The 23,257-nt window shown below is 32.2% G+C and overlaps 3 protein-coding genes across 6 annotated transcripts; 1 reads left to right on the top strand and 2 right to left on the bottom strand.

The window, feature by feature from the left end:
* The first annotated feature begins 1,029 nt into the window (after positions 1-1,029).
* Positions 1,030-5,068, top strand: LOC107955422 (transcription factor PIF3). Of its 4 annotated transcripts, none has more exons than XM_041079956.1 (9): positions 1,030-1,290; positions 1,438-2,584; positions 2,677-2,781; positions 2,876-2,941; positions 3,136-3,201; positions 3,314-3,829; positions 3,934-4,401; positions 4,487-4,646; positions 4,868-5,068. In XM_041079956.1, exons 1-7 carry the CDS (start codon positions 1,199-1,201, stop codon positions 4,000-4,002), a joined length of 2,061 nt encoding a protein of 686 aa, XP_040935890.1. In that variant the 5' UTR covers positions 1,030-1,198; the 3' UTR covers positions 4,003-4,401; positions 4,487-4,646; positions 4,868-5,068. The 4 variants fall into 4 exon arrangements, with proteins under 4 accessions (XP_040935890.1, XP_040935887.1, XP_040935889.1 ...); XM_041079953.1 differs by having other exon boundaries at positions 4,280-4,401; positions 4,482-4,646; XM_041079955.1 differs by having other exon boundaries at positions 4,280-4,401.
* Positions 4,663-7,303, bottom strand: LOC107886561 (protein NRT1/ PTR FAMILY 4.5). Its single transcript, XM_016810563.2, has 4 exons — positions 7,040-7,303; positions 6,261-6,692; positions 6,028-6,152; positions 4,663-5,928 (listed from the first exon to the last, which is right to left on the bottom strand). The coding sequence occupies exons 1-4, from the start codon at positions 7,286-7,288 to the stop codon at positions 4,857-4,859; spliced, it is 1,878 nt and encodes a 625-aa protein (XP_016666052.2). The 5' UTR covers positions 7,289-7,303; the 3' UTR covers positions 4,663-4,856.
* A 10,592-nt stretch (positions 7,304-17,895) lies between these two features.
* Positions 17,896-22,387, bottom strand: LOC107886580 (transmembrane protein 184B). The gene is made up of 6 exons (XM_016810583.2): positions 21,690-22,387; positions 21,530-21,603; positions 21,096-21,245; positions 19,508-19,793; positions 18,749-18,982; positions 17,896-18,653 (listed from the first exon to the last, which is right to left on the bottom strand). Exons 1-6 carry the CDS (start codon positions 21,843-21,845, stop codon positions 18,288-18,290), a joined length of 1,266 nt encoding a protein of 421 aa, XP_016666072.1. The 5' UTR covers positions 21,846-22,387; the 3' UTR covers positions 17,896-18,287.
* Between the last annotated feature and the right edge of the window lie 870 nt (positions 22,388-23,257).

A 23,257-nucleotide genomic window follows, 5' to 3' on the forward strand; every position in this document is an offset into this window, starting at 1 on the left:
GATATATTGGTAGTAATTTTTAATTAAAAAAACTACGCCATGGATGTACATGATAACCATCCTTATATATAGCATATTTATATAATTAATTAAAATAAATTAAAATTTATTTATATTTTAAAGAATTTGGTGCTACTTTTAAATTTAAAAATTGTAGTTCAATTATTAATATCTTTAAAATTTTTCTATTAAATTCAAGTTTATTACAATAGTTTCATAACTATTTTTTTTGTTTTAAAATATCACACCATCGAATTAAAAATAAAATTAGTTGTGTTAAAAATTAAATTTGAATTTTTAAAGGACTAAATTCTAAATTTATAAAAAAATATGAGAACTTAGAAGATAATTTTGTCTTCAATTACATTTCTTTTCTCAAGTAAACATCGTTTTCAATAGCCCCCTATCTCAATCATAATCCATGATTTTGTGCCCAATGCCCCAGTCTTTTTATCTATTTATGGTTTAAAAGTGTAAAAGGAAAAAATTAGTGTAAACTATTAAAATAGTTATTTTTATTTTTTTAAGTTATATTTTAGTTATTTATGTTTAAAATGTTATGTTTTAGTCACTTACGATAACGTGTTGTAATATTTTAGTCACTGAACCGATAATTATCGTTAACGGTATAACGGTAAGCTGAAATGGTAAGCTGAATCATCATTTCAAATAAAAATTTTAAGTTAAATTAAACAATTGGTCCCTATATTTTTCATTTTGAGTAATTTTATTTTTTTATTTTATGTTCTTTTAATTTTTTTTAAAACAAAAAAATATAGGGACCAACTATATAATTTAATCTAAAATTTTTGTTTAAAACGATGGTTTAACGTGCCACATCAGCTTACTGTTCCACCGTTAATGACAATTAAAACTCAATGACTAAACTATAATATTTCTAACATAATCAATTAAAATGTATCCTGAGAGAAATAAAAATAACTATTTTAATAATTTACCTAAAAAATTATTAATATCCTTCTATTACAAAGTCATAAAATCATTTAACTTTAAATTTATTTTAATAGTTTTTTGAAGGGAAAGCCTAATTCCTCTTGAATCCTTCATGGCTTCATTCATTTATGTTTTCTTTTGATTAAAAACAGTGATGAGAGTGAGTTACTAGTAGCAATGGCTAACAGCTTGAATTTGGGTTATTTCTGAGCAAAAACAAAAAGGGTGTTTTCAGCCCTTCACCATGCCTCTATCCGAGCTATATCGGATGGCTAGGGGGAAGCTCGATTCATCTCAAGACAAGAACCCTTCAAGTTCAACTGATCCATCTATTGTGTAAGTTCAGTTTTACTCTAATTCCTTGATCTATTTAAACATTATAAACTTCATTTGTTACATGGTGGATTCAATCATATGTGTTGTTTCTTTTTTGGCTGTATGATTGATTGTATCCCCTTTTGCTCTCTATCTGTTCGAATGCAGACCTGAGGATGATTTTGTTGAACTGGTTTGGGAGAATGGTCAAATTTCGATGCAAGGTCAGTCTAGTATAGCTAGAAAGGTTCCTGTTTGTAACAGCTTACAATCCCACAGTTTTAAGATTGGAGATAAATATATAGGCAATGGAGGAAATAGTTCAAAAATGGGAAAGTTTGGGGTGGTGAATGCGGTATCGAGTGAAGTTCCAATGTCGGCTCCGTCTCATGATGATGATGTGGTGCCTTGGTTAAAGTACTCAGAGAATGAATGTTGTGATATGTTGCCTGGATTATCTGGGCTCTGTACAAATAACATCCCAACTGATAGTAGCTTAGCTTCATTTAATCAAAGACGCCAATCCATCAGTGATTCCTTTTCTGGTTCTCTAAATGCTGCTGCGGATTTCAAACAAGGAAAGTTGGCAAAGGTTCCTAAACCGGCAGATGACGAAGCTAGGCTGAGAAGTGGTACCAGTGAGTCGCCACAACTATGTCAAGTGTCTTCATCGTATCTTGGATCAAGAAATTTGGAGAGTATTGGTAATAAGCCGAGCCATGCCTTTTTCAGAGATACGATGGGAGTTCAACCGTCAGATGAGACTTTGCGTTGTGTTAAGATGCAGAAACAAGATAAAGTTGCACCTTGTAATAATACTGTCTTGATGAATTTTTCCCATTTTTCACGTCCTGCTGCTCTTGTTAAAGCTAGTCTTCAGAATATAGGTGCTATGGCTAGGATTGAGAGTAAGGAAACAGGGTTTGCAGCCAGTACTAGGGGGCCTGTTGGTTCCAAGGCCATTGATTCAAATATCAAGTTACAGAAGGAAACCTTTTCACGTTGCCATTCTTCAATAGTGCCGATGAAGACTGATATAAAACAATCTGAAGCTAAGTCTCTAGATGAGCCAGTTGCTGCTGAACCAAATAATGCCAACTGTGAAGAATATGTCCCGAAAAGTGATAAAATATCTAGTCAAGTTATTGGTGAAAATGCTTCCAATTTCCTGCCAGAGAGTGGTAAGGCTGTAGAGTCTGTGCTTGCTGCTTCTGTTTGCTGTGAAAATAGTGTAGAAAGAGCTTCTGACGATCCAGTAGTAAATAATTTGAAGAGAAAAAACCATGATAATGAGGAGTTTGAATGTCCTAGCGAAGTAAGTTTTAGGATATAATTTTATTTCGTGTTGCTGTGCTTTTAACTCATTTTTCCTTTGCCATTGAAACCAACTAACCAAATTATGTGTAGGATGCTGAAGAAGAATCTGTAGGTGTGAAAAAAGCAGTTCCTGCTCGAGGAGGTAAGGGGTTCAAGAGAAGCCGAGCAGCTGAAGTGCATAATTTATCTGAAAGGGTGAGGAAGAGCATTTCATTAGTTCAATAATTTGATATTTGTCTTTCATATGGCTGTTTCTGATTGTAAGATCTGGATGGAATTACACAAACAGAGGCGAAGGGATAGGATAAATGAGAAGATGCGTGCTTTACAGGAGCTCATACCTAACTGCAATAAGGTTGGTAATACGGTAAACCTTTTTTTAAACTAAATCAAGGGATTTTTCTTAGAAACAGATGTGATTCTGGGAGTAGATCAATGAGCTCATGGCATATCCTTGCTTATTCTATAAGTAGTTTAAAACAGACCATCAAAGTCCTGATAGCTTTTGTATTTTAAAGCTGTTGACATTTTATATTTTGACACTACAAGGTGGACAAAGCTTCAATGCTTGATGAAGCAATTGAATATCTTAAGACGCTCCAACTACAAGTGCAGGTAAGATCTCTGTCATCTTTCTTCTAACTGCTCTTTTTGGTGTATATTTCAATTTTGATTCTCTGAAGGGTAATCAAATAAGTTCAATTTATTAATTACCAACCTTTCGCAGATTATGTCTATGCGAGCTGGCTTATATGTGCCACCGATGATGTTGCCAACTGGAATGCAACACATGCATGCCACTCAAATGGCGTATTTTTCATCCATGGGTTTTGGAATGGGTCTAGGTATGGGTTTTGGGATGCCATTTCCTGAAACGAATACTGTAGCTTCTGCTTGCCCTATGGTTCAGGTGCCTCCAGTCTGTGGAGCACCTTTTTCTAGCCCAGGCCCTCATTTGTCAGGTTCGACTGCATTCCATGAGATGCCAGGAGCTAACCTCCGGCTATATGGTCTTCATGGTCAAGGACTTCCAATGTCGGTGCCAGGTGCACCTTTGTTTCCTATTCCTGGTGGGCACCTCATGAAATCAGCCATTGGATTGAGTGCCTGTGGACTGGGAGGTCCTATGGACAATATGGATTCAGCTACAGCTTCTAGTTCAAAGGACCTAATTCAGAATATCAACTCACAAGTGGCACAGAATACTAACATCAATAGCTCAATGAATCAGACATCTACTCAGGTTAGGAAAATTTTCTTGTTTCTTTTCAATTCATATTTTTCTTTAGAAAGAAAAAGATAAGAAGAGTTCTAATATTTACTCAAGCGGGTTTCGGTTGCCACTAGGAGAAGGTTGTCTTGAGGCAAAAGAGAGAGCTATTTCACATGGTAGAGAAGCATACCCTTGATGACTAGTCAATGTGATAATGATTTCCATGTAGACAAATTCATGGTAAACCTGACCAATTTTTCTTGTTAGGTTAGATTAAAGAAATCTTTTATCTTTTCATCAAGGAGGAAGCACTATGCTTCTTAGTTCTTATAATGCAGGAGTTGGAATATATACGTTCACAGATAAGGATGGCAGAAGAAGGGTGTTGGATTCTATTAACTTGTCACTCATCTGAACATTTTGCTATATTTTTGGTCTAGCTGAATTTAATCAAATTTGATATTCATTTTGCGATGCTAGTACCGAACAGCAAATGAAAGTTTTCAACAGCCAGCTGAAGTGCAAGAGAATGGTCGAGCCTCGGAAATCACTGGTAGTGTACCTTTTAGATCAACTGATGGAGATAAGAAGTTACCTGATAGGTGAGAGCACTTTTGATTTATATCATGTTTTATCAAATTGTGGTTTGAAGAAAGTATTAAACACCAAATATATATTTAAGTGTAGGTTATAATTGTTAGCTTTTTGAGCGGAGGATTTGAATCTATTTTGCTTCATGGGGAGGCTGAAGCTTTTTCTCTGCGAGGATTGGACCTCTATGGTGATGATGATGGTCAACCGAATACTAATTTCAGCACAATGCAAGTTAGAATATGCTCAGTTTTTGGTATGTCAACGAGACTTGAAATCGTTGCTTGCATATGTAAATTCATTATCAAGGTCCATCATCCATGCAAATAATGTCGGTCTATCTAAGACATAAATAGAATGTATTCAAAATGTTTGTTTTGGCCAACCTCTGGCTCTGGGTTACTGATTTTTTGAATTGATGAAATGATTATTATTTGCTGTCACACACGCATGTTTATGGCTCTCATCAACTTGTAGGTTGTTGCTTAGAATCCTCTGTTTGAACAGAAGAGGGACCTTCATGTACTTCGGTTACTCCTCCATCCACGGTGCTTCCTTCCTCCACGAGAAGCGGTCCGGTACTCGAATCCTTAGCTTTGGCTTCAGTATGCTCAGGTTCTTCCTCCGCAACAAGCATTCTGGTACTCAAATCCTCACCTTTGGCTTCAGTAGGATCAGGTACTTCCTCCATGGGAAGCTGTTCGGTAGTCAAATCCATAGCTTTGGGTTCACTATGATCAGGTTCTTCTGTCTTGTATTTGTACCATGAGGCCCAGTACAAATAGTTTAAAAAGTTTAGGCAGCTAAGGATAGCTAAAAACCAGTAAAAGAGATTTAAGTGACTCGAGTTTAAGTCTAATCCATGAATCCAACCTTGTTTGCTTGAACTGGTTCTTTTCGTGATGGCGTTTATGACATTGACGAACACTGTACTTAAGAAGTAGCCAAAAGATAGTGTTAACCACGTAAATGATGTGGAGAGTGACCTCATGCCTATTGGTGCTTCCCTGTAGAAAAATTCCAGCAGTCCCACAAGAGTGAACATGTCTGCAATTCCAAATATTCCATATTGAAAGGAGAGCCAGAAGAGGCTTATGGGCTTCATTATGTCCCTATGAGCTTGATCCCTTCTTTTAACCTCAACAATACCGGCAATAGCCATTGAAATTGCTGACAGAACAAGCCCCACACCGACACGTTGGAGTTGTGTGATGCCCGATGGATGTTTTGTGATTTTTCGAGCAAAAGGGACAAAGAAAAACTCATAGATGGGGACCAGAATGGACATGAAAACCAGTGGGATTATCGGGATCGAAGCAGCAGGAACGTTGAAATTTCCAATCTTGCGATTCATGAAATTACCTTGCATAACTGAGAATGTCTGCAGCTGCGCCAGACATGTGTTCATTATGACTGTACTGAATAAAATGGGCAACATCCTGGTTAGTATCTTAACTTCTTCAACTTGAGTCACTGTGCACACCGTCCATGGTGTTGTCTTTGAATCTTTCGGAACAATTGCAGCTTTATCTAGGAACCTGACCAAGAATCATGAATCACAGTTGGTTTCCGAATTTTTTTTTAAACATGTTTAGCTATCATACAGTCACATCACATCACATTCATGCATTCATTACCTGAATTGGTTGGTGTGGGATATTATTTCCTCCCTGAAATCATTTTTGGTTTTACTGATCTCATACAATTCATCTGGACTATCCGGCAGAGCTAGCTTACTGTTGTTTATGGCTACTACTATGACCTATGATCATAACACAAAAGAAATGTTTATCACCTTTGTCACCACCCTTGTTTCTATTTGTAGATATATCCATTAAGTAATGAAATGCAGGGATAAATAGTACTGAACCTGAGCTATCCTTATGATGGGGCTATCGGCCATCTCGGGTTCTCGTATGTGGTAGAAAGGCTTGCCGAGTGCAAGAACAGTGAAACCTATGAAGGTAGCCACAGTCGATATGAAGAAACCCCAATACCATTTGTGCTTTTCAGTGGTCAGATACACGATCCCTGTCACTCCGACACAGGCTCCGAGTGTAGTACTGAGCAATAGCCAGTTGAAATACCTTGCTAGAGCTTTGGCTTCCTTGGGGTCTTTATGATCAAATTGGTCACCACCGAGTGCTGGAAGAGCTCCCTTGACCCCACCGGCCCCCAATGCCAACAACCCCAGTGAAAAGTAGAACATCACTGCCTTGCTACCGTCTATGCAGCTGGCCTTGCCACAGTATGCGGGCTGCAAATCCTTTGAATAAGCCTGGATTGTTACCAATGCCAATCCCTGCAAATTAAAACCTTGTTTTAGTTAAGCCTCTAAGAAGGGGAGGGTCTGGGTCAAATTATGGTTTTCGTCCCTGCATTGCATTACTCATCTCGGAGATTTAGTTCCTCGGTTGATGTGTAATTTAATAATAAAAAAAAACAAAATTTTCTGTGTCATTTTAAATGTAAAAATATTGTTATTAAAATAATAATTTTCTATTTTCCGGGAGCAGGTCGATTTTCCGTGGAATTACTCTTCAACGACACTCAAAAAGAACAATAGTTTTACGTTATCAGCATGATGCTCGATCAATCCTTAATATTTAACAACTAAAAAGATTTTATTTTTCGGAATTAAGTTCTCACCAGCACTTCAATGAATCCGAAAATAATAGAAGTAGTGAATCTACTTATGAAAGTATCAGAAATGAAGCCACCAATAAGGGAGAGCAAGAAGGTCGAGCCCATGAAATTTGTAACTGTGTTTGCAGAATTGGGATAATTGAAGAACATAACATACATGAAGTATAGGACCAAGCTGACCATGTTGGCAATGAAACCCATGTTTTCTAATGACACCAGCACTGCAAAAATGAAAACATTAGATATGTACATGCAATTTAGATCAAAACCCTAGTTTAGAAATGGTTTCAAAATAGGTTTAATTCCAAATTTTATCCCTCTACTTCATCAAAATTGAGAAGTTAATCCGGTTGTCAGTGAACATATAAACTTGAATTTTTTTTTTATTTTTCTTTTTTCTTTCTTTCTTTCTAATTTGTTGCATAAAAATGATTGAACCGCTGATTTTTGTTATTTCCGTGCATATAAATGGTTCAACTACTAATTTTTAGGTCTAACAATGTTATTCGATTGAATTAACTTTCAATTTTTGTAAGATACGAGGACTAAATTCTGATGAATTAAAATAAAGAGACTAACTTTTTTATTTTTCATAAAGTAGAAGACGAATTCATATTAAAATAAACCTAATTTTAACAGCTGGAACAGTAACAATGAAAACAACATCCTCTTTAGTGAGATTATATGAACAAATGCCCGAACCTAAATATGTTTTTGCTATGGGTGCGTGTACAATTACAGGAGGGATGTTCAAAACTGATTCTTATAGCACTGTTCAGGGGGGTTGATAATCTAATTCCCGTGAATGCCTATTTGCTGGGTTGTCCCCCTAAACTCGAGGCAGTTATAGATGTTATAACAAAACTTCGTAAGAAAATATCTCGCGAAATCTATGAAGATCGAATTAGATCTCAACAGGGGGATCGATGTTTTACTACCAATAACAAATCATTGGTTTAATTGAATAATTAAATAAAATAGATAGACCTTTCTCTTTGTCTTAGGTCAATGGATCTTCTCAACTGGAGGACCCCCTATATGGATAAAACACATTCCAGTTGGCCGAGCCTAATTTTATTTTAATTGTTTTGTTCCAAAGTAAAGATATCCACGGGGCGGTTCGCCCTATTAAGATATTCACTAAAGAGGGTGTCATTTTCATTGTTACCTTCCAAAATCGTATTAGCTTTATTTTAGAAAATCACTTTCTAGTTAAATTATCTATTCGCCCTCACGCCAGGGGTTGATAGGAGCCCCGATCCCTTAAAATGAAAATTTGCAATTTTGATCTTTTAAAATGTATAAGATTTTAATTTATTAAATGGTTAAATTACACTTTGATTCCTTAAAATGATAAAATTTTTTATTTATTCCTTTATTATAAATAAATAAAATATTAAAATGATAAATTTATATTTTAACATTCTTAAAAATATACGACTTACTTTCGACTTACTAAAAAAATTTCTACTTCCGCTCTTGATCTTAAATCGAACTTTTTTTTAAACTAATTTTCAACAAACCTAATATATTTTTGAACTAACCCTAAATAAATAAAATAAAGGGTTTGGTTTAATTACCAAAAATGAAAATGGAAGCCTTGAATCCACCTTTCTTCTTGTAATGGTCTCCGGTCATCTCTTGGGCCTCCTGTATGTAATAAAAGTCATGTATATTAGCTTTTGCTTAAGATAGCAATTGATTTAACTGATTTAATCCACCACTTCCAAATACAATCAATTATTCAATAGAACTAATTAATTTAATTTAATATCCATCGATTAAATCAGTGAATCAACTTCTTCTTCTTTATTTTTGTTGGGTTAAAAAATTAGATTAATTTAAATGATATATTTTATATTTATTATTATAGATATATATTAAAGTTAGTTGAATCAATTGGCTCGATTATTGTGAAAAGCTCGGTTCGAAATAAATATATATATATAAATACTAGAAAAATGATGGTTTCAAAATTTTTAGTATTTACCATTGTTACGAGAAAAATAATAGTATTTGATTTTTTCTAATAGTAATTGAATAAGAATTGTGATTAAATTATAAAATTTTTAGGTTTTTTAATACATTTTTATCATTGAATAAGAACCGCCTTGTAAGCGAATAATGTTTCATATTTAAAATTTAAAAAATATTTTTTAAACAATCTCATTATAAGTTTTGATTATATCTGCCTTTTTTGATTCAATGCTTAGAATTACTTATAGTCCTTCCCCAACTCATAAATAGGAGGATAATGCGCTTCAATGCACTTGAACCCACGTCCTCCTATATTGGCAACAATGCCCATGCTCAATATAATTCTATATACATTATATAAATAAATAAATATGTGATCATTTAATAAAGGATTAATATAACTTTTAGTCCCCAAAGTTGGCAATTAGGTCCAATTTGTATTTTGTTATTTGAATTTGGTGACTAGATCCATTTTAGCTCCTAAATTTGACAAACGTAAAAGTTTGATGATGTAGCACTCTGAGATTGTATCCCACTATCAACTGAAAATTAGAAGGAAAAAAAGAATTCAAGTGATGATGTGGCACAATCTCACAGTACCATATCATCAAATTTCGATACAATCCAAGTTCAGTGATTAAAATTGACCTAATTGCTAAATTCAAGTACCAAAGAGGAAAAAAGTACGTGTACCAAAATTAACCTAATTTCTAAATTCCGGGACTAAAAGTTATATTAAGCCTTTATTAAATATAAAAGTAATTATACATGTAAAACATGATTTCCAAGTAAAAAAATGAAAGTGCTTTTGATCCAAACAGAATGCTGACAGAAAAAAGGTCTAATTACAGCATAAAAAGCAATGAACAATGTTGAAATTAAGAAGAGATTGAATTAATTACCATGTTTGATGATGACCAGAAATTGCAAGTAGTTGATGAAGAAGATGAGAGTGACCCAAAATACTAACTCACTCCATATATATTTATAGTATACCAAAAATAGGTAAAATTATTATGGAGGTCCTTGTACTAGGAGTCAAATTGCATTTTGCTCCATTCACTCAAAAAACGAGTAAATTGGTTATTTAGTTAAAATTTTTATCTATTTCTACTATTCAAAATTGATTCATGTATGTCAGCATGAGGTACACACAGCACGACATGTGTAACTGTCTAATTATTCCTTCAGCCATGCCAATTTTTAACAATAGAAAAAAATAAAAATTTTAACAGAAATAACTAGTTTGCTCTTTGATCTAACGTATAGGAACTAATTTGTCTACTTTTTGTGCGAAGGATACAAAATGCAATCTGAATCTTAGTACAGGGACCTCCAAAATAAATTTACCACAAAAAATGCTATATATATCATAAGACATAAATTGTAACGTTAGTGACATTAGATTCATCGTCAAAATTTGGGTTGTAATTAGTGACTCCAATTCCTAGAAGATACCATATTAGGGTCAGCAACAAAGCTCGTCTATCACTGTCTTCAATTTGGCAATGTAGCAATAATATTCCATATTCCATCTGTATTATACACAAAATATTATTAATCTATTTGCATTCACAGCCAAATTTTAAGGCCAGTTATTTTGTTTTCTTCCTTTGGAAAAATGAGCAAAGCTCTGGATTTTATGTAAATTAAAATTATTTTGAAGGGGTCAAATTTAAAAAATTGTGTTAAATTAGCTTTGTTAAGGATTCATGTGATACCAAGTTTGCTTATAAATTTTAGGGAAAATTATCAAAATAGTCACTTTTGTTTACTTCAAGTTATTTTTTAGTCACTTATGTTTGAAATGTTGTGTTTTAGTCACTTACGTTATCACATTGTAACATTTTAGTCACTGAGCCGTTAACGGTATAATGGTTTGCTGACGTAGCATATTAAATCATTATTTTAAACAAAAATTTAGGTTAATTTATATAATCGGTCCCCATATTTTTTCGTTTTGAGTAATTTAATTTTTTTCTTTTATTTTTATTTTTAACTTTCTTTTATTTTCTTTTATTTTCCATTCTCTTTTGCTTCTCCATTTGTTTTCCTCCATTCTCCATTTCTTTTAACGTAGTTTTTCTATATTTTCTATTTGTTAAAATTAGTCCCTATACTTTTATTTTTTTGAACAATTTAATTTTTTCGAGTGAGGTGAGCTTGTGGGCTAGCTAAAAGAAATGAAGAAGGGAGGAAAATAGAGGGAAAAACAAAAGAGAATGATAAGTTAAAAAAAAAGGAAAGTTAAAAGAAAATAAAAGAAAAAAATTAAATTGCTCAAAATGAAAAAAAAATATAGGGACCAATTGTAGAATTTAACCTAAAATTTTTGTTTGAAATGATGATTAACATGCCATGTTAGCTTACCGTTACATCGTTAATGACAATTAATGGCTCAGTGAATAAAATGTTACAACACAATAACGTAAGTGGCTAAAACGTAACATTTCAAATAGTAAACAAAAATGACTATTTTGATAGTTTACCCTAAATTTTATAGGAGATCTTAGTTAGTGGTTCGAGTTACAGTGCATTTAGGTACCTCAATTATTTACATGTCCAATATTAACATTTATCCAAAGTCTATATACATCAACATAAGGTACACGTGGCATGTCACATATAGTTGTTTCGTTATTTTGTCGACCACATCAAATTTTAATAGTACAAATGGAGAAAATTTTTAACAAAAAAAAACCAATTTGCTCTTTAATCTAACATACATGAAATAAATTGCCTATTTTTTAATACAAAAGAGTAAAATATAATTTGACTCCTAATATAGGGACTTCCATGGTACTTATACCATTAAGTAAGTAAAGGTCCATGTATTTTGTGCTTGGCCATACAACATATCTTTGTTCCCCTCACTATGTAGCTAGTAAGTGAAGGAAACTATTTCTTAGAAAAATATAATTCCAAACAAGTGAAACAATTAGTTAATAAATAATAACTTCGATCAATTTCATGTCTAAATCTTTACTTTTTTGTTCATTAAATCTTTATTGATTTAGACAAATGTTTATTTTAATTAAGATAGATAATAAAATATAAATAGAGTTGTCGATTGAGTCTTAATTCGATTGAGTCTTAATGGGCTTAATTCGATTGGTATCGGTATTGTTGCCAGTGCAGGAAGTCATGAGTTTGAGTATGTTGAAGTACATTATCCTCATATTTAACAGTTAGGGAGGGACAATAGGTAGTTCTAGGTATTGTATCAAAAAGAACAGATGCTAGACTTTTTTTTTTTAATTTACACCGAACTTGACATTCATGATCTACATTAGAGTTGTTCATGAGCTACGCCAAACCACAACCCTCAAAATTTTTTTCAAATCTAAGCCTATTTTTGGGCCGGCTCGACCCTCAATCTCATTTCAATGTTCACAATATTAATAAAAACTAAAAATATATCTCTATATTTTTATAACTAAATTTAAATTTTAAAAAAAATATTTTTTAAGTAATTAAATTAAATTCAGGTTTGGCCAAGATAAAAAAAACAATCATTGTCCAATCTCGATCCAAGTCGGCTCAGACTTACTCGGTCGTTGGACAACTCCAATCTACATTAATGGAACATGAAATATGATAATTGGATTGTTAAAATATTAATCATACAAATATATATATACACACATAGGGAATGATCCACTTAAATCGGTATAAAACTCAAGTGGTTTTACATAAATTTATAATTTTTCTATAATTAATATTTTAACAGTCAACCATCATATTTTATATTCCATTTATGTAGATAATGCATATTAAAATTTGAGTAAATTAAAAATATCTAACTATTTATTTTATGTAAAAAACTTTCAACCATTAAATATATATTAATAAAAACAGTATTTGAAATTAATATGATAGAGATATCGAATCAATTTGAAAATTTATATGCATGACAAGTACAACTATATTGATAAATTTAACGGTTGGATTAAAGATATTTATGGGCTAAACCAGACTTAAGCATGATATTAACACATATTATGATTGCCCAAGCCTGAACTTTAGGCTTGTTCATATAAATTTTATTTTTTTGACGAATATTTATATTATTTTTAATTTAATATTTTTTAAAATTTTATTTATTAAAATCATATATGGGTAATTTAACTCTTTTTTTTAAAATATGTTTACATTATAGTATTATATATTAGTAGTAAATTTAATTTTTAATGTGTTATAAATTACATAATATAATATAGGGGTAAATATCAAATTGATACATGATCTTTGATTTGGTGCAATTATACACCTGAAATTTGAATTGTGGTTCATATATATATATGAAACTTTAATTTAATTTCAATTGTACACATTTAAAGAAATGAATACATATATTTATTTTCGCATTGGATTAATATAATTGTTTATATATGCAATATGTCAACGTAAAATGGTGCTAACTTGATAATATTGTTAGTAATTTGTGAAAATTGAACCAAACAAAAAAAATCATATATAAAATTACACAAAATCGAAGCCTATGTATAACATTGCACATTGGATACTTTCAAAAAAAATTTGCACATTGGATCAAAATTAATGTATAGTTTTGATTTTCATCCCTATAATATATTATAAACTTAGAAATAGGTTAGGCTCGAGAGTCTAACCCATATTTTAAATGGGTCTAAATTTTTGCAGAAGTCTACTTTTCAAGCCTAATGTTTTCACCCAAATCCTCTCAAATTTCGGGCAAGCCTTTGAGTAGAAGTGACCATGGATTGAGTCTTAATAGAATTTTAAGCCCGTTTTCTAGAACCATGCTCAAAAAAGGGGCCTAAAATTTTGCCCGACCCGCCCATATTAAATTTTTTCATAATATTATTTTTATATAAAACAAATTTAAAAATATAATACATCAAACACAATAAAAAAATTAAAATAAATATTTTAATGTTTCCCAATAAATTGAAAATAAATGAAAAAATATTTATGCTTAAATAACACTAAAATAGGTGTAGCTTAACAAATAAATGCCTCTAAAATAATAGCAAATTTAACAATAAAACAATAATTATACAACATTTGAACAACAACAATCAAATAGTAATAATATAATAACTAAATGGCAGCAAAACAACAACAAAACACAACAGCAGTTTTTTTTTGAAAATTTAGGTCGGGCCAAGGTAAAAAAATTTACTCGGGGCCCGACCCATTTAGGAAACGGGCTTCTTTTTTTGCTCAAGTTCATTTTTCGTGTCTATAATTTTACCCAAACAATCCCACTTTTTGAACGAGATCAAACCTATCTTCAAGTTTAGACAAATAACCTAACTCTTTAATAGGTATAGAGCTACTTAAATTTTACTTTCCAATAAATGGATTCCACTTGTATATATATTAAATTGAAAAAAAAAATCTCAATTCCATAAATCCAAATTACAAATAAAAAATAAAGTAAAATAAATCTCTGCAAGTTTTGCTACACTCTTTTCATTATCAAATTACAAATATAATGTATAATTTTGTGAAAATAATAATATATTTTTAACAAAAAAGAAATTCAAATGACCTGTGGGTGAAGTGAGAGATTAGATAGAGTGGGAAGCCCCCAGTGAGTGGAGAAGATGACATTCATGGCCATGGGACTCCTACTTAATAATTCTAAACCTGCATTCATCAACCTTACAATTGATAATGCCTTTAAACTCAACATTAGTCTTAGCTTTATGGAACGTGATGATGATAACCGTATTCCTCCGCTCATTTTCTTCAGCCACCGCCTCCTCGGACGCCGCCTTACTACCACCTTGTTCCCGTCATTCTGCGGCTGCGGCGGCGGAGATAGCAGCTTTTCGTAGCGACGGCATTGCCTTGCATGTCCCCGCAAAATGCTTTCCAAATGGATTTGCCCCATTGAGATTAATACACAGGCAAAGAAAGAAAAAGGAAATTACAATGGAACTTGAAGTCTTCACTGAACTTCAATGAAGTACGTGGTCAAAGTTGATGATCAATCATGTATATATATAAAAGGAAAATTTGATTTTTATTTCTCTTAAACTTTATAAAAAAATTCATTTTAGTCTTTTATTTAATTTTTCGGTTATTTTAAGTCTTTGAACTTGTATACACGAAGCTAAAATTTTTTTTAGGGGGCCAAAAATTTAATAGTCTATATCTTTATAATTTTTATAAGATTAAATCAAATTTTATCATTTTTGAGGGGACAAAGTGTAATTTTATCATCACTAATTTAAAATTTTATAAATTATAAAGGGGTCTAAATGAGCAATTTTCTATTTTAGGGGTTAGGCCTTTTGCCAACCCTCCTGGTTTTGCTCTTGATTGTTTGTCAAATCACCCCTAATGATGGCATACACGTGACAATTAATTAGTTTTTAAAATTTTAAAATTTATTTTTTATAATTTTTATACTTTTTAAAATACTTTTTATAATTGATGATCAGTGACGGAGCCAGAAAAGTATTTTGGGAGGTAGAAATTAAATTATATATTTTTACTATAGTAAAAATATAATTTTACAATTTTAATAGTCTATTAAGATTAAATAAAAGTTTTATCATTTTGGGAGGCCAGAGTACAATTTTACTATTTCTAATTTAGAATTATATAATTTATAAAGCGTCTAAATGAAAATTTTTCATTTTAGGAGAAGTCAGGGCCGCTACCAACCCTCCTAATTTCACCACTGTTGATGATATGACATCTACATGTATAATAATTTGATAAATAATAGAAATTTAATAACTAAAAAGGACGAAAATTAAATAAAAGAATAAAACAATTTTTTTCTTAAAGTCAGGAGGGTCAAATAAAATATTATCCCTTTATATAATATGCAAGAGTATATGTAAACAGTGCGGGACAAAGAGGGAATAAACGGCCGGTGTTGTTTTTTAGGGTCAAATGCATTCTATGTACATAGTATAATATATACCTTACAACACATTCCTTGCATTGTAATTAACCTAAGTGTATTCCAGCTGCAGCATCTATAAATATATTGTAATTGTAGCTTCTTTTCCACACATGGCCAGCATCCACATACAGTTATTGTAATTTTGTACATATTTTCTCTTTTTTTTCTTTTCCGGATTATTATAAGTTATTATCATATCTATTTTTTTATATATAATTTTTAAAATTACTTATAATCTCTCTCGAACTTTTAAATAGAAAAATAATATATTTTAACATACTCAAAAGATTGATCCTCTTATATTAACAATAATACTGATATCGGTTGAATTAAATATAAACAAATAACATTTAATATATATATTAAACTTGCTTGTTAATATATGTATATATATATATGGGAGGTGCGCATGTGCAATGATTGAAGCCCATGTTAGGAGTGGAATCCAATCATTTGCAAAGGAAAGGAATGTGTGTGTATTTGCGGATGTATATCATATTTAATTGATACTGTTTTGCTTTTGTTTGTTTATAATGTCAACATAATGTTTTTTCGTTTCTAATTATCCAATAAATCATTATAAAATTATCATAGAGATCTTTATATTATAGAATAGATATGTCTATAGGTCAGGTCTAATTTAAAAAATGAGAAAATTTGAATAAAAATATAGGCTCCAAAAAATAGTATTGGGCAAAAATATAAGGCCCGTTTAGAAAATAAGTCGGGCCTCGGGTAAGATTTTTTGCTCGGGCTTGATCCGAATTTGAAAAAAAAATTGTTGTTTTGCTTCTATGTTGCTGCCATTTTACTATTATGATATTATTATTTTATTGTTATTATTTGGATATTGTATAAGTCATATTTTATTTTAAAATTTGTTACTATTGTAGAGAGAAGCACTTGCTTGTTAAATTATACCTATCTTGGTGTAATTGAAGTATAAATACTTGTTTTAATTTATTCTCAATTTGTTGGAAAATATTTATTTTAATATTTTTTATGTATTATGTTTTTTTAATTTTTTATATAAAAAATTTTAATAAGGACGAGCCAGGCCCAAGCATATCAAACAGGCCTAAAAATTTGTTAGGGCCTAACCCAAACCCAGCCCAACCCATGGAGACCTCTAACTAAGGGTCAAGTTGTATTAAGTCTTTTTTTCTTAGAAAAAAGGTACATTAGTCTTTGTACATTAAATTGAAAAATATAATAGTTTTTCTTATAAAAATTTTATCCATTTATACTGTTAAAAACTAGCGTGATTGGCCATATTTACCTCATACTGATGTACAAAAAACCATTTACTATTTGGTAGAATAATCGATTTACTTTTTTATGTAAGGTACTTGTATTAATTTACTACCTCAGAAATTAAACACTCTTTCCACCAATAAGAAAAAAACTCATTTATGACGACTGTGAATTAATTCAATATTCAATAATATTAAGTTTCCAAAACTAGTTTTGTTTCTTTCACTTTCATCATTCTTTCTGTTTCTTCTTGATTTTTCTGCCAACCATTGGTTGAAACTAAGGTTAAAATGATTTTTGGTTTGGGAAAAAAAATTGGTGGCTATTTTTACAACCATTTAAAGAATGAGGCCGTAATACTACCCTGCCGTTTTAGTCAATTGAGTCAAAGCAAACACAAACAATGGAATCGTTGAATTTCACTGAATAAGGCATGAGTGCAAGCCATTGAGAAAACTTGGGGGAAACTTTCAAAATGCCAAATGACTCATCTCCCAAGTATATATATATAGGACTCTTTAAGTCTCACATATAATTGGACGCAAGCCTTAATTATACATAAATAATTATGACACCACAAAATACATGAATCCATCTAATTTTTGAAAGAAAAACAACTACTCCAACCCTTTGATGCTATACTAGGGCAAGTATAGTATAGTATGATACCAAATGGTGACATCATTTGAATAACAAGCAAAAACAGAATCAAGATTGAAAGTGAATCAAAAGTTGAAACCAAATTTTCATGACCCCAATTCAGATCCTTCAAATATGACCTAAAGTGCTTTGCATCTACAGAGCATATAGCGACAAAATCAGACAACTACCAGCAGGCAGATGCTCCACTACGAGAGCTACAAAGTGACCATAATTTACAGTGTGACTGAAATCAACACAGGCAAAAGGGAGAAAATACTGGGAGCTGAGGTCGTAAGCAAATCCACACCAATCACCAACCAACACACAACTTCACATAGGAGGCTGTCCAATGTCAGAAATAATGTTATGTCAGACACTCCCGACTCCACCCTCACTCCACCTACTCCAACCTAAGTCCCCGAGGATGCAGCCTTCTTTCTAGCCTGTCTTAAGGATGCTACTACACACTTGTCACCTAGGTTCAGTATCTTTCGCTGCAGGAACTTTTGAAGGGTAACTGGATAGATCCATGTCAATAAGTGACATATCGTATGGCGCAGAATAAGAATTTGAGTGGTCCACAAGCAGTGATGATTTTGTAAGATCACCGCTTGTAGAATCTGGTACAGAGCTAGGGTTTTGGGGAGCACTTGTACCATATGAAGGGAGACTGGATAGCTGAATATCTTCTAGCTTGTTTCCAATCATGTGTTTGTTTCTTCTAGCAGCATCCATCTCGGGCCCAGTTGGCACAAAAGTCCTCGACCGGTATTTCCTTGTTCCCTCATCACCATCATTATGGTTGTACAGTACATAATCATGATATGTAGGTGCAAACTGCGAATATGATAAAAACCATAAATAACCCTAAACAAAAGAAGAAGAATCCAGTAGAGGAACCTCTGGGAAATGGCAACAGAAGTAAGGGTCACCTGGTGAACAGTATCATGATAGAAGTCATTCAACATCAAGGCATGTGCAAGGCTTCGTGTAAAACCACGAGACATACCAATATTTGCACCAGCATACTCCTTATATGGAAATGCATAAAGATGACCTAGAGCAGCTAGAAGCATCTCAACACATATAATGAAGTTTTGAAATTGAGCTGCTGCATCAGCATCCTTAATAAATCCAGATTTTGCAGCAAGAAAAAACATAACACCCTGCAAAAGGAAATAAAAGAAAAGGATGTTTTGAGTTTATTTAGCACCTATGCAACTAGATGAGGTTTACAAACAGTACAATGCCATCACAACACAAGATGTTATGGATAACCATCAATATAGGCATGCATTCTATTTTACAGGGTTTAATACATTGTACAATGCCGTCACAGCACTTCCGGAACTTCGAACTGCTGTCTTATGATTAGACATCAGTATAAAAAGGGAAAGCAAAATATAGAAAAACAGCCTCCCCTATAAAACAAAACATGAAGATGATATCAATGTGGACAGCAAACAGGTTAGGAAAGATTGCATTCCAGTAACCAGAATTCACCATCCCCAAGGTTTGCCATAAAGATACTAACAAGATTTCTAAATGATGATTATCACCAAAAAGCAACAAAGGGGTGATGCAATGAAATAGAAGGAAAGATAAAAGTATCTAAAAGCCAAAAACAAAGGATTTGTCTTCTTTTTGCATGCATGAGTATGAGAGGAAATAACAGGCACACAAGATTTTACCTGCCAATAGGTTAAGAAAACCACAGATTTTATGATGATAAACTTTGGAACTGGATTGAATGGCTGAAGAAGATCTCTGCATGCCATGTAAAACAACACCAAAGCATACAGAGCTACGGTGTAAGAGATTGTATAGATGATAGTAAGATATAGATATGCTTGACTTGGACTAAAATTCCCATCTTTATATTTTCCTTTGGCGTATAATACGAGTGTAACAGCGACTAAAATGGGCTTCAGGATGACAAACTGCAGACAGCCTTGCTTGCATCTCCGTATAAATCGCCTACATTGCAGTTTCACGTGCAAGCAATCAAATTTAAGCTGAATTCATGAAGTGTAAAGTACAAGAAAGTCCCAAAAAATAAATTTTTATCAAGTTTCCAATCAATCATGACATTAGATATAACGAGGAATTTGTTAGTGTAGGGCCAATGATTTGTCTAAAATACACTTGTTATATTGTAATATATCTAGTAATGGTCTTCATATTATCTATAAGTTTCTTGATTACATTTGTATTAATGATTAACGGTCAAGTCCTTGATCTTATATATATAAACAATCCTATAACTTGAGATTACTAAAGATGTAATATGAAAAGTGTTATAATTTAATTCTAATCACAATTACTCCAGTCATCTAATTTAGGGTATAATATGAAAGCAATTAATAACATTACCCATATCAAACTAATAGGTAAAGATCTAAGGTAAGATGAGGCAGAAATTGTTAAGAGTTCAAAGGAACTGTTATTGTACTAGCATTTGGAAGTGGTCTAGACAGGGATGGCACAAGCACATAGCTCTTCTTTACCTTAGAAGCCATATTGACAAAGTTCATTTAAATCATGCTGCTTTGATATCTGATCTTTTATCTTCAATTCACAATAAGATCAAGTGGCATTGTCAATTTCCCCATAATTTCAAAAGACAGGTTAGCGGAAATGTGTCACTCTAGTCAATTTGGCGAGGGTAATCTCAAAATAAAAGGCTATTTACTCTCACTGGATATTTCCAAGCTGGGGAGAATGATGCAGGAACTACTACACTGCTACTTTATTATTTTAATCTTATTCACTAGACATACTGATAGATAGCTAAAGTTTAGAGTTTAAATCTAGTGCTAGCATTAAAGCTGTTCTTGTAACCCTAATATAAATAAACTGTAAAGCAGATTAACGCCCAACTTACTAATTTTCTTTTTAATTAATAGACTTCAGAAACTAAAGGTTGATTGAACTCTGTGTTTTCTAACAGATCTGCTTCTATCTTACTTGTTTTTGAGCCTTAGTTTTATTGATTTGCTTATGTTTTCTCCTTGAACCACACCACAAACCAAGCTGCTTAAACCCTTCTACTTAGGCACATATTCTCAAATGAAAACGTGAACTTCTGACGAACATTACCCAAGAAATGAATGCTAAGCATTTTGTAACTCTAAACCATTTATTAAATGTCAATTCCCAAATCTAAACTAATCATGAAAGCAAAGATATTTTCGATACCACAAATGCCTAAACTCCCGCATGCATGGACCTGCACAACAATGAAATGTTCAAACCAACTGCATTCCATCCAACACTCACCCATCTAAAGGCATAGGAGGCAAGCAGCATGTCATCAGATACCAAGATGGCTTTAAAACTCGACCACTCAAGCTGAGCACAACTGCTCCTGGACCTCCAACCCATGCCAAGCAGAGAGAAAGAAAATTATAAATGACCCAAGCTTCATAGCTGAAACAGTTAAAGGGGATAACAGTTAAAGAAAATTATAAAAGCCAGCAAAACATGGTTAGTGAACCACTATGATTGAATAGAAGACCTTAACAATTTTAACATATTTTGATATCCATACACCATCCCTATCAATTAATCAATTAATCCATCAACCCAAATATACATACGTAGCATACACACTTAAATGGGATAACGGATTAGAAGAATATGGAATTCGGAAATGAAGTGCAAAATAAAAACTAACGATCAATTCAAACACACACACAGTCGGGCATACTAACCCTTCCCGGATGGAATTGAAATAGATTGAACTCCGTGGTAGAACAAGGGACAAGAAAGACATCAAGGCATAAACCTGTGAAATTTAGGCACAAAGAAAACGAATCCAGTATGAGAAATTATATAATAATCCAAAAAAGAGAGCAGTGAAAAAAAACTGACCGGAACCATGAAGATGATGCGGACGATGTATCTCTGAAAAATAGGTTCGGTGTAATTCAAAAGATGCCTGTAGATATGAAGAACGGCCAACGCAATGGCTCCAGCAGTACAAAAAAAAGCGAGGATGACGAGGTAAATAGGCACTAAATCACCCATTTCTGAGACCGAATTCCGTTATTTTTTTTTATTTCTCGTTCCTTTCGTAGGTAAAAAAAAAACAAAAACAAAGTGGGATTGGATTTCTATCACGCCAAAATCTAAAAATCGATTGCTAAATTAGGAGGCAAACAAAAGAATTGAGATTTATGGAGATGACATATAATTGAACGCTTCAGTTGTACGACGATCGGAAAATCGAGACGGTGAAACCCTAACGGCCAATAAATGGTATCCTCAAAGACAGATCTGGCAGTGTTTGGCTTGGGGAGATTCTTTATGCACTCCGCCGGCGGCCAAACATGGCGGCTCTCCAACTTTTCCCACAGACAAAGTAATTTCCTTTTTCTTTCTTTTTTTTCTTTTTGGGGATTTTCTTAAGAATCAAACAGCACACTAGTAGCTTAATATAAATTTCTTCTCTTCTTCCTTACAATGCAAACAACCCCAAACAAATACCATAACCGTAATTTTGCTTCACCCTTTTTCCAAAACTTATTACTGTTTTCGGCAAATGAACCGATAGATAACTTTAAAATATAATTTAAATTGAACGATAATAAATCCTTTTTATAAATTGAAAATCCATCAAATTTAAATAACGATAAACTATTAAAATAGTCACTTTTATTTCATTCAGTTTACATTTTAGTCACTAAACCATTAATTATCATTAATGGTATAATGGTAAGCTAACAATCATCATTTTAAATAAAAAATTTAGGTTAAATTCTACAATTGATCCTTATATTTTTTACTTTAAGTAATTTATTTTTTTATTATCTTTTAACTTTTTTTCTTTATTTTTCATTCTCTTCTGCTTCTCCTTCTATTTTTCTCCCTTCTTCTTTTTTTAACATGGTTTTCTATTTTTTTCATTTGTTATAAAATTAGTCCACAAGCTTGTCGGAAAAATTAAACTATTCAAAAAAATAAAAGTATAAAAACTAGTTTTAACAAATGACAGATATAAAAAAACTACATTAAAAGAAATTGAGAATGGAGGAAAATAGAAGAAAAAGCAGATTTGTTTGAAATTGCTTAAAACCAAAAAATTTAGAGACCGGTTGTATAAATTAACCTAAATTTTTTATTTAAAATAATGATTTAACGTGTCATGTCAATTTACCGTTATCCGTTAACGGTAATTAACGGCTCAAAGAAAAATGTTATAATACGATAACGTAAATGACTAAAACGTAATATTTCGAACATAAATAACTAAAATGTAATATAAGATAAATAAAAATGACTATTTTAAAATTTACCCAACAATAATTAGATCGGAGTTAATATAATTGAACCGAAACTTAGGTAAACAGTGCGGTTATGTCAATAACTGTTGACGTAATAGCTTGTGTCGGCATCTTGGTGATTCTGTATTAATTATTATTTTAAAATTTTAAAAATAG

The sequence above is a fragment of the Gossypium hirsutum genome, chromosome A11 (assembly GCF_007990345.1).
Source record: "Gossypium hirsutum isolate 1008001.06 chromosome A11, Gossypium_hirsutum_v2.1, whole genome shotgun sequence".
In the NCBI taxonomy this organism is placed as follows: domain Eukaryota; kingdom Viridiplantae; phylum Streptophyta; class Magnoliopsida; order Malvales; family Malvaceae; genus Gossypium; species Gossypium hirsutum.